Source organism: Musa acuminata, chromosome BXJ1-5, assembly GCF_036884655.1.
Source record: "Musa acuminata AAA Group cultivar baxijiao chromosome BXJ1-5, Cavendish_Baxijiao_AAA, whole genome shotgun sequence".
In the NCBI taxonomy this organism is placed as follows: Eukaryota; Viridiplantae; Streptophyta; class Magnoliopsida; order Zingiberales; family Musaceae; genus Musa; species Musa acuminata.
Window position 1 is genome coordinate 43,877,890 of NC_088331.1, and position 14,279 is coordinate 43,892,168.

Here is a 14,279-nt window from a genome sequence, read left to right on the forward strand (position 1 = left end):
AGAGTTTCAGAGCAATTGATGTTTGTTACATGATTTCGTATAAGTTTTTATTTAAGGAAGAAGCTCTTTGTTAGATCTTTTAACGTGCATACGAATGTTTGTTTGGTGTCCCTTTTAAGATCATAACATGTTTAGTTTCTACAGGAATTAATTCGTAGATGAACAGGTTTTGAAGATCAGGGGGGTATGTGAATTTGGATATCATAAGTTTCTAATTGTATCGTTTTTGTGATTTCATAGCTTCCACTTGTTACTTAAGCGTTGCGAGTTCCTTTTTGATTCTTGGTTTATGATCATTGAGAGTTAAGGAGCAGAACATTATTTCTTGCTCCGGCCTAGACTTTTTTATAGGAACGGATGATCTTTAGGAACCCATTTGCTTTTGGGTGCCTCATAAACAGATCTATATTTTCTATCATGTTGCATAGAGTTTATCATGGTTCCTTTAGGAACCCAAATTAATTTGTTTGGACTTATTTTCTTGAATGGACAACAATGTGTCTTGTGTCCAGATTTGCAACAAAAGTTGCACTTGGTTTGGCGTTGAACGTGTAAGGTGGGGCCTTTTACAAAGGTAGTTGGATTTCGGTGAGGACTCCTCACAAATCCAATCCCACTTCTTTTGGGAGCATGACCCTTGTTTGTAAGGATCATGTTTAATGACTTGCTACCAACCTCGAATTTCTTCAAGGTGTCCTTAAGCAGCAAGTTTTCTTTTTGTATAGTTTCTAAATCATGACATTTGATACATGAGTTTAAACTATCATGATGTTCGACTTTTAACTTATCAAACTCACAAGTAAGATTATCATGTAGCTTTTTTAGCAACTTGTATTTCTTATTTATAACTTTGCATTCATCAAATAAATCATGGAAGGCATTTAGTAATTCATCGAAAGATAAATCAGCATCTAATAAATCCGTTACCTCCCCTTCGATGGCCATAAAGGCGTAATGAGCAACTTGCTCGGTGTTGGATTCTTCTTCCTCGGATGCGCTCGAATCATCCCATGTTGCTTGGAGCGCCTTCTTCTTTGTTGTTCTTTTCTTGACTTGGGGACAATCACTTTTGTAATGTCCCGGCTTTTTACATTCATAGCAGATCACCTGGTCCTTCTTAGGTTCAAGTTTATTTTTCACATCATTTTTAAACTTGTTTCTTTTGAAGAATTTTTTAAACTTTCTTGTCAAAAGTGCCAAGTCATCGTCACAATCCTCATCACTTGAGTTTTCTCTCAAGTGGCATTCAGAAGTCTTAAGTGCCATATCCTTCCTGTTCTTTGGAAGGATGTCTTCCTGCTCTTCATGAGCTTTGCAGGTCATTTCGTAGGTCATTAATGACCCGATTAGTTCTTCAAGAGGGAAATTTTGCAGATCTTTTGCCTCTTGAATGGCGGTGACTTTAGGATCCCAACTCTTAGGAAGGGATCTTAGTATCTTATTAACAAGCTCAAAATCCGAAAAGCTCTTTCCGAGACCTTTTAAACCGTTGACGACATCCGTGAAACGGGTGAACATGTCGCCAATGGTTTCACTCGGTTTCATTCGAAAAAGTTCAAAAGAATGCAGCAACAGATTGATTTTTAACTCTTTCACTCTACTTGTGCCCTCGTGGGTCACTTCAAGTGTGTGCCAAATATCAAAAGCAGTTTCGCACGTTGAAACGCGATTAAACTCGTTTTTATCAAGAGCGCAAAATAAGGCATTCATAGCCTTTGCATTAAGAGCGAAAGTCTTCTTCTCCAAATCGTTCCAATCGATCATTGGAAGAGAAGGTTTTGAAAATCCATTTTCAACAAGGTTCCACAGTTCTAAATCCATAGAAATAAGAAAGATCCTCATTCGGGTCTTCCAGTAAGTGTAGTCCGTTCCACTGAACATGGGTGGACGTGTAATTGAATGCCCCTCTTGGTTTCCGGCGTATGCCATCTCTCTTGGGTTTTAATCCTTTAGAGAGTTAACCGAGCTCTGATACCAATTGTTAGGATCAAGAGCACTAAGAGGGGGGGGGTGAATTAGTGCAGCGGAAATTTTATAATAATTTAAAAACAAAAAGCTGCGTTCGTTCAAAAACGATTATGATGCAAAAGCAAATTCTCAGTTTGTATCTAAGTGCAGTTTGCGTCTTAAGCGCAGATTGCGTCTAAGCGCAGTTTTGCGTCTAAGCGCAGATTGCGTCTAAGCACAGATTGCGTCTAAGCGCAGTTTTACGTCTAAACGTAGTTTTACGTCTAAACGCAGATTTACGTCTAAACGCAGTTTTACGTTTAAACGCAGTTTTACGTCTGAACGTAGTTTTACGTCTAAACGCAGATTTACGTCTAAACGCAGTTTTACGTTTAAACGCAGTTTTACGTCTAAACGCAGATTTGCGTCTAAACTTTGAAACTCGTTTGTATATTCGCAGAAGGCAGTATGCAGTTGAAATCAAGACGTAAACGTAAACTGAAATCTGATGATTGAGCGAAGAAAGCCGATTTACGTCCGAATGCAGTTTTACGTCTAAATGTTAAAACTCGTTCGTAAAATCGTAGAGGACAGATTGCAGTTATTAATAGGATTAAAATGCAAGCGTAAACTGCAAGGAAGCTCGTTCGTAAAAGCGCAGAAAACAGTTCTGCAGAATCAAACGTAAACGTAAACTGTAATGTACGAAAATGCGAGTTTACGTCTGAATCCAGATTTGGAAGAACAGCACTTAGAACTTGTTCGTGAAAGCGCAGAGAGCAGTAGTGATGAGGGAGGTTTGCAGTAATGATAAAGTGCTCGAAATTAAACGCAAACCAGAGATTTATAGTGGTTCGGTCAGCCTTGACCTACTCCACTTTTGGCTTCCTCCACCGATGAGGTTGCCGACGTCAACTAGCTGCCTTCCTTCAATGGGCGAAGGCCAAACTTCCCTCTTACAGTTTCTCTCCTTTTGACAGGCTTAGGAGACAACCTTTACAGACCTTTCTCTCCTCACTTTACAGTTGAACACTTGAAGAACAGAAGGAGGAGACTCAAGGATTTACAACACTTTTGAGCTCTTTAGAATCACAGAAAAGATCACAATTTCGGTATGGGTCTGTGCCTTTTCAGTGCTGAATGGGTGGGGTATTTATAGGCCCCAACCCAGTTCAAAATTCGAGCTCAAAACGATCAAATCGATCTAATCCCAGAATTTCTGGGATCAGGCGGTTGCACCTCTCGACTGGAGAGGTGGCACCGCCTGGCAGAGCTCGAAGACTGAGCTCTGCCGATTGCTTCTTCTCTGCCAGAGCTCGAAGACTGAGCTCGATGGTTGCATCACCTGGCAGAGCTCGAAGACTGAGCTTGGTGGTTGCATCACCTGGCAGAGCTCGAAATCTGAGCTCGGTGGTTGCATCACTTGGCAGAGCTCCAAACTGAGCTCAAGCTGATGCACCATTCTGCCATAGCTCGAAGACTGAGCTTGGTGAATTCATCACCTTGCAAAGCTCGAGACTGAGCTCAGGCTGATGCACCACTCTGCCAAAGCTCGAAGACTGAGCTTGGTGGTTGCATCGCCTGGCAGAGCTCGGAACTTGAGCTCTGGCGGTGCAACCTCTTGGCTGGAGCGGTTGCACCTCCCAGCCGTGCAGCCCTGGCGGTTGCACCTCCTGGCTGGGGCGGTTGCACCTCCCAGCCCCTCAGCCCAGGCGGTTGCACCTCCTGGCTGGGGCGGTTGCACCTCTCAACCCCTCAGCCCAGGCGGTTGCACCTCCTGGCTGGGGCGGTTGCACCTCCTGGTGCAATCAGGGTCCGAATGGTTCACTCCATTCGACCCACTTGAATCTTTTCAGGGGCCCAATTGCCCCAAGATTAAGCTAATGGGTTCACCTCCCATTTTCCTGCTTAATCATCATGCTAACTACGATTATCTCTAAGACAACTTCTGCAGCTTGCTCCGATGCGTCAATCGCTTCTTCCGGCGAGTTTCCGGCCAACTTCCGTCGATCATCCGACAACCCTCGGTGATCCTTCTGCGGACATCCGGCATACTCCTGGACTTTGCGACGATCCACTTGGCGAGTTCCGACGAGCTTCGCTTGGCAAGATTCTGGACTTCTCGGATCTGTTCTCTCTGAACCTCCGACGACCGTCCGAACTTCCGTCGAACTCCCGAACTCCCAACGTGATCATGATCTTGACTCCGGGGCAACTCCTGCTGCTTGTCTTAATCTCATCGTAGTTAATCCTGCACACTTATCTCAACACATAGATTAGATAACAAATGACAATTGACTTCATCATCAAAATCCGAGATTCAACAAATAATAGAATATAAAATCAAATAAGCATTAATAAAAAAAATAGATGTGTGTATCTTTCAATATCATTCATAATACCTTTATTTGAATAGTAACGTGCACTTTGTAATTCGATTTGTAAAACTCACTCAGCAACATGAATATAAATAGAGCTAAACTTATCTTTTCCTTTTCTTTTTATCCTTCATAGGATCAATACGAGTGATAAAATATAGATTAAAAAAAACAAGAATAAATCTATAATCTCATGTATATTATCACATATATAATAATCCTTAGGAGGTCCTATATATTAATAGATGATAGCAAAACGTATAAGATAAGTACTTGTAGATATTAGTTGATAAGGAATTCATATAATCTAACACTAACACTATTAACAAAGTTATGATTTTTTACCAGTAAGGACTCAACTACATTTATTAATAAATCCCTGAGCGTTAACAAAGTTTTGATTTTTGACTAGCAAAGACTCGACTATATTTATTAACAAACCCCTAAGCAATAAATTCATAGTTGATTCCAATCAAACTAAACATTAGAAATATGGAATGACAAGGAAAAAACAAAAAATTCAACAAAGAGACACTAAACGAGAACCCTAGAATCGCAAAGGACAATACAGCGAGTAGCAAAGGAAAAAGAAAGGAGTAAGTGAGAGAGCAAAGAGATGAGCTAGGCAGGCTAAATGTGCTTAGAAAACACTGGATGACCTTCAAATGCCTCTAGAATGGACAGAAGCAACAAGGAGTTGTACTGTCAAGCACACTTAGGGCATCCATAAGGGAAGGGGGGAGAGGAGTAGGAGGTGATTGCCAATTGGTGACTTGCTTTTGGCACTTGCAAGTGGTATTTTATGGTTACAACAATTATAACAAATATGATAATTAATTAAAAAGATTTTTCTTCTTTTGCAAAAATAACTAATAATATTAATTTCTTCAAAGTATTAGGGTGCTTTGCAGGTGATATCTTTATATGAAGATCCTCTTAAACTAATCATGATCGATTAAGAGACAATTAATTAACACAGAATAACTCTACCTTTAATTTTTTTATTATGTTACACAACTACGATAAAAAAATATTAATGTTAAATTTAATTAAATTTAATTGTACATTTGTACATTTTCAAAGGCTCTCCATTTTTAAAATTTTCAAACAGCATTTTTTTTAATACTTGAAATATATTTTTTTTCATCCCTTTCTATTTGAATCGATATAATTATATATTTTTTATATTATATTATAGTGTTTTTATAAATACTAGAAAAATACTACAACATAATATTTTTACATAATGTTACTATGTTATAATATTTTCAACAATACTAAAAGAATATAACATAATATAATATTGTATACTATATTATATTATTTTTTGTATTGTTAAAAATATTGTAATGTGGTGTAAAAATATTATAAAACTTTGGTATTGTTAAAAATATTTTCAACAATACTAAAGGAAATGAGTGTTGCTCGGAATAAAAAATAAAAAAAATCGAGTATTTGTCCAATTTAATTGAATTTTTTTCGAAAAAATAAAAATAAAAACTCCCCCAAAAGTCTACTAATTACCAACAGTTGTATCTTTTGTGCTCTCTCTCTCTCTCTCTCTCTCTCTCTCTCTGTAGCTCACCTTCCTGCTATTGATCTGCCTATCTTCGCTCTCTCTCTCTCTCTCTTTCTCTCTTTCTCTCTCTCCGGCGCTCAGTCCTTCGCCATCTTGAACCCGTTCATGTGTTTTCTACCCCCACCCAATCCGCTCCCATGCCGCCTTCTTCCATCTGCCAAGAGCCCACCAATCTCCACGACCTCTGCTGCGTCCTCCCCTTCGATTCCCTCGTCGCTCGATTCCCGTTCTTCCCCATCGCTTCCTCCTCCGTTCCCTTGAACTCCACCTACCTCTACCGCCGCTCGCCCTCCCTCGCCGCGCTTCCCGGAAGAACGTCGTCGTCTCTGTCTTCGAAGCTCAACCGTCTCTGGAGCGAGTTCAATCGGTTCTCGCGGATCCACTGCGAGCGTCGTGCCTCGATCGGGTTCGCCTCCCTCGGCGTCTCCGGCGGTGAGATTCGGCTGGATGATGAGGGCCCCAGCGTGGTCGAGGAGGACGGGGCGCCCGTCAATGGCGTGGTGGAGTGCGAGAGGTCGAAGAAAGTTCTCATCTTGATGAGCGACACTGGCGGCGGGCATAGGGCGTCGGCCGAGGCGATTAAGGCCGCTTTCAATCAAGAGTTCGGAGAAGAGTACCAGGTGAGGTTTCTTGTGGTGATTGATGTCTTGTCTTCTGACCTTCGTGTGTTTCGAATTCTGTACATGGCGTGCTGATGTAGGTGTTTGTGACGGATCTGTGGACCGACCACACACCCTGGCCGTTCAATCAACTGCCTAGGAGCTATAACTTTTTGGTGAAGCACGGTGCTTTGTGGAAAATGACATACTATGGATCCGCCCCTCGCTTGGTGCATCAACCACATTTTGCAGCAACTTCAACGTTAATAGCTCGGTAAGAATGTTTCTTTGTTTTCTTCCGTCGCCTTGTTTTTTATTTTTTTATTTTTTAAATTCTAGAAAGAATTTGTGATGGCCAGTGCACTTGGTGACACTGTTTTCTTTAGTTGATCTTTTGTGAAGAGGGTATCATGCAGAAGTGAAGATTTTCTCTGACACACAACAGTGATGATGATAAATGGATGATCCTTAAATAAACTTATGAAATGTGTGATGTAGGTTAAGGAATGAAAGAAAAAGGAAAAGCAATCATGGAAAAGAAAATTCAGTGCACTGTTTTATTTGGTTGATTTTTGGGGTTAAAAACATGAAATCACACTATATAATCAATTCATTGAAAAGAAAGGTCTGATCAATCAACGATGATGTGTGTGGCATGCATTATGTTCTAGTTTTCAGATTGCTTTAAGGTTATATACTACCTTCGTTCCTATGCTACTTACTGCAGTTTGAGAGTCTGGGTCTTACGATGATATCCTGATTCTGGTCCAAAAGACTCAGTGTATAAAGTGCTTAATAAGTTATACATATTTGGTTACTTACGCTCTCAAGTTTCTAGAATAGCATTCATGAATAACAGATACCAATAAGCGATGTTTCTATATTTTGGGTCCATGTGGAAAAAATAGCACAAGGAGATGGATAACATCTAGATAGTTGTCAGGCAACATGGTTACTTGTAGTGAATTAGGAGTTCAGAATTGCCTAAGTAGATTGTATGAGGTTTTATGTTTTGGTGTAAAAATGTGACAAAAGAATGTTAGAATAAGTTATCCTGAATCTGTCTTTATCTTTCCCAACAATTACTTATTAACTACTTTACAAAGAAAATTGTTCTTAAGCTGGCTTCCAAAACTCTCGTGATTTGAAAATATTAATCTGAATCCTTTGCAACCCAGGTGACTAGGCTTGAATCATTGAAATAGCCTCTCTTCGGAGACAAGGCTGCTTTCATTGGCCCTTATAGACCTCATTGAGGGAGCCTCATGCACTGGTCCATCCCTTTTTTTCTTTTGTACAATTGAAAGTAGTCCAATCACTTTCATTTGTCTCTCCTTTGTATCATCTAGAGTATGTGGTTCTTTGTTCCCAGCTGAAGAAGACTAGGCTTGAATCATGGAAATAGCCTCTCTTCGGAGACAGGGCTGCTTTCATTGACCCTTCTAGACCTCAGTGAGTGAGCCTCATGCACTGGTCCATCCATTTTTTTTTCTTACAATTAAAAGGAGTCCAATCACTTTCATTTGTCTCTCGTAGTATCATCTAGAGCATGTGGTTCTTTGTTCCCAGATGAAGATGCCCAGGATCATTTGGGTCATAATATCATCTGCTGGGTGCTTGTAGATATATGGTTTAGAAACAATACTTGGATTAAGACTGAAAGTAACAGCTTCAATCTCCATTGTGTATATGCTGTGCATCTGCTTACATCTAGTTAAAGAGAGAACATTTCAAAAAGCAATAGCTTTTGTTAAGTAATATATGAATAATGTTGTGGCTTTTCTTTTTCTTTTGTATTAATCAAATAGGATTTTGGAATTGAATCATAAGAATGTATCTTCAGTTATTACTTCCTGAAGCCTTAATTTAGTCCAGAGAATCCTGCTATTAGTGCCAAAGAAGTACTGTAATCATCAAGCAAGGCTAAAATCTGTGTCCATTGTAGCTAATTTTATCTGCAAATTGAGATGGTGCATAATTTCTATGGGAGAATTACATGGTTTATCTGAGATCATTTATGAATCATGTGAACATGAGAACAATGTCATCGTATTTGCTGTTAAACATAAAATTTGATATTTTCGTTACTAATATCCAGCCAAGATCACATGGCAATAAGTTCTTAATTTTTTTATTAACAACAAGTGGAGAGCCTTTTTTTATCTCAGTCGAATCAATGGTATTGCTATTATTTTGCAGAGGATTGAGACTATCATATACAATTTTATGACCTAATTAGTTTGGCCATACTTAGGTTGGTATAACACTAGCAAGACCTTTTGATCATGAACTTCCACTCAGGTTAGTTTTTTTTTTTTTTTGCTTATAACCTGATCTTTTTGGTTTATAAGTGCAGAGAAGTTGCAAAAGGGTTAATGAAGTACCAGCCTGATATTATTATTAGTGTTCATCCACTAATGCAACATGTCCCTCTTCGAATCCTAAGGGCGAAAGGTCTGTTGAAGAAGATCATCTTTACTACAGTTGTGACAGATCTGAGCACATGCCATCCAACATGGTAAGCTTACTTTATAACATTAGTTAACATCATTAGTTTGCTTTCTGTTTATGTCCACAATCCATGATAATATTAGTCTTCTCTTACTTCCTGATTTGATCATGCCCTTTTCTTATTTGGTGTGTTTGTAGGTTCCATAGACTTGTTGTTAGCATAACTAATGACATCTTCTCTCTGTTGCTGTTGTTGATTTTAGGTTCCATAGGCTCGTAACAAGATGCTATTGCCCTTCTACTGAGGTGGCAAAGAGGGCATTAAAAGCTGGTTTGCAGCCTTCACAGATCAAGGTCTATGGCCTTCCAGTGCGTCCTTCTTTTGTTAAACCAATTCGACCAAAGGTAGTCAATTTTCTATCGAAGCATTAAATTTCATTAACCAGTCTTCCTTCTCGAATTGTTATTATAATTAATCTCCCAATGCTTTGATTTATTTGTTAATAATGTCTCTTCTCTTCCTAATTCACAACAGGTGGAATTAAGAAGGGATTTAGGGATGGATGAGGATTTACCTGCTGTTTTGTTGATGGGCGGCGGGGAAGGAATGGGTCCTATTGAGGCTACTGCTCGGGCACTGGGTGATTCATTGTACAGTGAGAATCTTGGAGAACCTATAGGTCAGATCCTGATAATTTGTGGCCGAAACAGAAAACTTGCCAACAGATTGCAGTCAATTGACTGGAAAGTTCCTGTGCAGGTATTTAATCTCTCTTTAACTGGTGGTTGTAATACTTAGCTTAATAGTGAATTTTCTTTTATTACAATTTCCTTTTGTTGATTAGGTTATGCTGAAGTAGTTTTCAATAGTACTGATTTGTTGTCTTAACTATGGCCAGCTTAAATTAATATTCTGAACCACAAGAGTGATCCTTGAGATTTGCTTGAAAGTATTTTTCGTTTATGTTTTGTCCAGAGGTAGCATAAGTTAATTTTTGAAGTATGAGAGTGGTCTTCAGAATTGACCAACCATATTGGGGTCTTCGAATGTCAGCCATTATTTAGTTGGTTCCATAGCACGAGGTCCATTCACCCATATGTCTTTGTGAAATCTGCTAGGTTAATCAGAGTTTTGGTAACCATCAATCTTATCCAAATCAAAATTGGAGAAACCTGATCAGTCCTTGTGGAATCTGTACTAGATTTCACGACAGGGTTCATCAAGGCTAGGTTCTCCTGATAGAACACGATTGGTGGATCTCGGCTGAAATCTTGATTGTCAGTTGAGCTGATTTTATGTCATTGTAACATATGTAGACTGAGATTGGACATTGCTGAATTTCGGCTGAAATCTGGGTTTTCAATTGGGTTGTTTTAATATTGATTGTAACATTTATAGACTGAATTCAGTGTGTTTCTGATTCCTATCATTTATCTTCCTGTCCTCTTGACTCCTTTCTCTCCCTTACGAAACAGAAGGTCAAAACCAATTTGTGCTCAATGTGAGTGGATAATTTTTATGGATTTAAGAAGGCTTTCTTATTATGGGTTTGAGATCCATCAGGTCTCAAGTCCTCACTCAGAGATAATTTTCCCTTTAACTTGAGGTTTAGGTTTAAAGCAACACAGCATGTATTCTTCTTATTCCTTTTTTTCTACTATGGTAGGTACTTTTGTTGTAAGAAATACCTCTTATATCCTCTTTGAGTGCCATTTGATCAATCTGAGCTCTTTGGACTAGTATGAGAATTCAGTCATGCCAATGATGTATATATATAGCTTCATTTTAGATGAAATCTAGATGTGATATAGCATTATGATCTAGATGTGATATAGCATTATGATCAGGTCACAGTTTATAATTGGTAGATGATTCTTTTAGGCCACTATGTGACAATGACAATTTTAATTGCAGTACTCTGGCAACTAAATTTTTAAATAATTATTATCAAATGACATTATTACATATCAAAAGATAGCCTATAAAAAAAGAAGGCCTATAGATTCATCAGTTAGGAATGCAAGTCAATTCGATGGAATTGTCATGAGAGGAAGAAAACCAAAATGACTTTGAGAAAAGACATGATTATATTATGAAATTTCTGAGAGCTTACTTGGTGCAACCCCAAGTGGCTGAGATCATAGGCTCTTTGTTATTATCTTTGTAGATAATGCTTTAAACATTGCCTGTGAGGCAATAACTTGGATTATGTTGTCTTCTTTTAATTTAAATGCTTCAGATGCTTTTGGCATTCTAAGTGTACAATTTCTGTAGTGTTTACTTGGAACTTAATCAAATGCTAATTTTGTGTGATTACTATGTCCGCTATAATTCATTCTCATCATCTATGAACTCTCTTGAATTTCCAGGTAAAAGGTTTTGTTACTAAGATGGAAGAATGCATGGGTGCTTGTGACTGCATAATTACCAAAGTAAGTTTTCTGCGACTTTATTATTTTTAATCTCTGGCTTACATTCCTGAAGAACAAATATAACGAGTTTCATGTTCTATAGGCAGGACCAGGTACTATTGCGGAAGCGATGATCCGTGGTCTTCCTATTATTCTGAATGACTACATTGCTGGGCAGGTAAGTCTACTTGGCTTCTGTAGGTTTACTGCCTTTTCAGTGAATTATGTTAGATTACACAGGGATTACAAAGCACCAGCACATGAAATGGTCTGTGCAAATGTTTCTGTCTCACCATTTTCTTTTTGTTTAATGTGAGTTTAACCATGGTGAAAACTTTGTAGGCTTTACTTGTCAATAAACATTCTTAAATACAGTGATAAAAGCTTCTTTGGTCATTCATAAAAGAAATTCCCCAGGATCTTTCCTTGGTTTTTCTTTTAATGATTAGTGTCTTGGAGTGAGATCTGACTTAAATTTATGTGAAATTTTGATCCATTATTTTGAATCTTACCACCACCACACATTTCTGCCAGCAGTGGTACATGTTGCTGACCTGGCATGGTTAACTGCCATGCTGACTTCTGGGGTATCTGAAAGAAAACTCAGATAACTTAAACTGGCTTGATTACTTGGTGATCATTCCCATCTCCATCCTCCTATCCTCTTCTTTGCCCTCCATTTAGTGTTTCTGTCCTCCCCATTGATGAAAAGTGGGCTGTTGAGGTCTGAGGCAGTGAGTGGAGGTACAATTTTGTTAAGGTATAAGCCCAAGGATCAGAATTCCCGATCAATTTTAAACTTTAGATCTTACCAAACTGGTTGACAGCACAAGGCTCCCTATGTAAGGAGGACATAATTGAACATCAATCAGATCCACAAATCTTTAGTTTGTGATGTATATGTTGCTTGCAATGACTTAATGACCCTTCTCTTGAAATCATGTATTGTAATACCTAATAAATTCAGCAACTAAGTCATCATATGTTTGCACGACAGGAAGTTGGTAATGTTCCTTTTGTTGTGGACAACGGATGTGGAAAGTTCTCAAAATCACCAAAAGAGATTGCAAAGATAGTCGCCGAGTGGTTTGGTCCAAAGTCTGATGAGTTCAGAGCCATGTCTCAGAATGCTCTAAAGCTTGCACATCCAGATGCGGTCTTTAAGATTGTTCATGATCTTCACGAGTTGGTCAGAGAAAGAAGTCTTGTACCACAGTACTCTTGTGCAGCTTGACTTCAGTATCTATCTCTGCCAATCCTTTGCTTCGATATAGTTGACTAGATCAATGTTTGTGATTTGTAGCAATGTGTTCAATTTTTTTCAGTGTTTGTATCTGAGATGGAGGAAATTGGTTCATAATGTCCAGTTGTAATGCCCACTGGTGGACATTCAAATCTGAAAAGTAAACTCTGATGCCTAACTGTGCATATTAAGCATAAACACTGTATGGAATCAATCCTTAGTTCATCTTCTTCCAGGAGTGAGAGATGCTGACGGGCGATGACACGAATATTGAAGCGAGAGGAGAAGATGGCATGTCGGCACGAGTCTGGAAGCATCAGGAAGGAAATCTAAGGCTGGATGGCACAAACCATGAAGCGTGAGGAGACGATTGGAAGGTACGAAACTTGAAGCATGAGGAGATGATGATGTTATAACATGAATCTTAAAGTTGGGGGAGATGATGGAAGGACACAAATATTTGCTTTAGTTTTTAAATAGACATAATGTTTTGATAGAGGTGTCAAAAGCACTATAAACCTATTCAAAAACACTGGAACCAGCATGAATTCTCTTTATTTAGTTGTTTTTGTTGATAATTACTTGAGATAAGATCATGATGTGTATTGTCTTTTCTTTTCTTTTTTTTCCTGAAAACTACCACAACTAGTTCACTCTAGTTGAGCGTATACTGTAGTAGATTATTCTTGGTAAAGAACTGGATGGGCTCCAATTGAAGGTACGATTGGATAGGATGTGCACCTTTTATCCTTTGGTTCTTTCTTAAATTGATGGTGGTGGTGATTTTTTTTTTTCTTTTGTATGATTAATATATGTGGAGACAAGCCAAGGCTTGGATGGTCCACATTTTCTTAGGCCATCGGTTTAGGACAATTGGACTTTGGCAAATTGGAGTTTCTTTCATCTCCTCTTTTCTCCATTCGATTGTTGTTATCGTTGTTGATGATGATGATATTGTTTTTCAGAGTTATTAGATGATGATAATATTATATGTTTTGCAGTGTCACTTACTATAGTTTCATTGAGTTCACTTATCTTCTTCTCTTTCAGTTCATTCAAAACCACCCACTCTTTTCACTTACCCATGACTTTTTTGTCGAGGTTAGGAGTTGATGGGGTCTTCCATTTTTCCTGAGTTGAATGATGGATATCAATGAGCGTTTCTGTGCATCCTTTTCTTTCGTAGAGCAAACACTAAGAATCCAGCTTGGATGTCTAGAAAATTAATGTTCATCCACTTGCACAGAGTGATTTGCCAGAGGAGAATTGTAACAAGTAAGATGTAGACATGCTTAAACTAAGTATTTTTAATTAGCTTCATGATATGCTCACCTGATCTATTTTCTTCGCTCATAGTTGCGTCCAATCTATCATGTCTAACACTAAACAAAAGTAGTTATGTCTAATCTATCATGTCAGGAAACATTTTAATAGAAAATATTCATCTAATCATTTGTGATTCGAGAAATATTTTTTTAAGAATATTTTACCTTATTCCTTTTTTGTTATTTTGATAAAAATATATCTTCTCCACCACCTTCCTCCTTGATCGTCGCTAGCATTGTTGTTGTCATCTCTACTCCACTACAAGGCAATGCCATCTAACCTTTTCTAGCACCTTCTCTTCTACCCATCTTTCCCTTCCACCCTTTTCGCTTGTCTTTTCTCGT

General features: G+C 38.5%; 1 protein-coding gene across 2 annotated transcripts; it reads left to right on the top strand.

Moving 5' to 3' along the window:
- Nucleotides 1-5,862: 5,862 nt before the first annotated feature.
- Nucleotides 5,863-13,200, top strand: LOC135584930 (probable monogalactosyldiacylglycerol synthase 1, chloroplastic). 2 transcript variants are annotated; one of them, XR_010513622.1, is made up of 10 exons: nucleotides 5,863-6,524; nucleotides 6,605-6,777; nucleotides 8,860-9,021; nucleotides 9,218-9,359; nucleotides 9,490-9,714; nucleotides 11,325-11,387; nucleotides 11,470-11,544; nucleotides 12,364-12,605; nucleotides 12,692-12,769; nucleotides 12,846-13,200. XR_010513622.1 is itself a non-coding variant. In XM_065184308.1 (8 exons), the coding sequence occupies exons 1-8, from the start codon at nucleotides 6,042-6,044 to the stop codon at nucleotides 12,598-12,600; spliced, it is 1,560 nt and encodes a 519-aa protein (XP_065040380.1). In that variant the 5' UTR covers nucleotides 5,863-6,041; the 3' UTR covers nucleotides 12,601-13,200. The 2 variants fall into 2 exon arrangements, 1 of the variants encoding a protein (XP_065040380.1); XM_065184308.1 differs by having other exon boundaries at nucleotides 12,364-13,200.
- The last annotated feature ends 1,079 nt before the right edge of the window (nucleotides 13,201-14,279 follow it).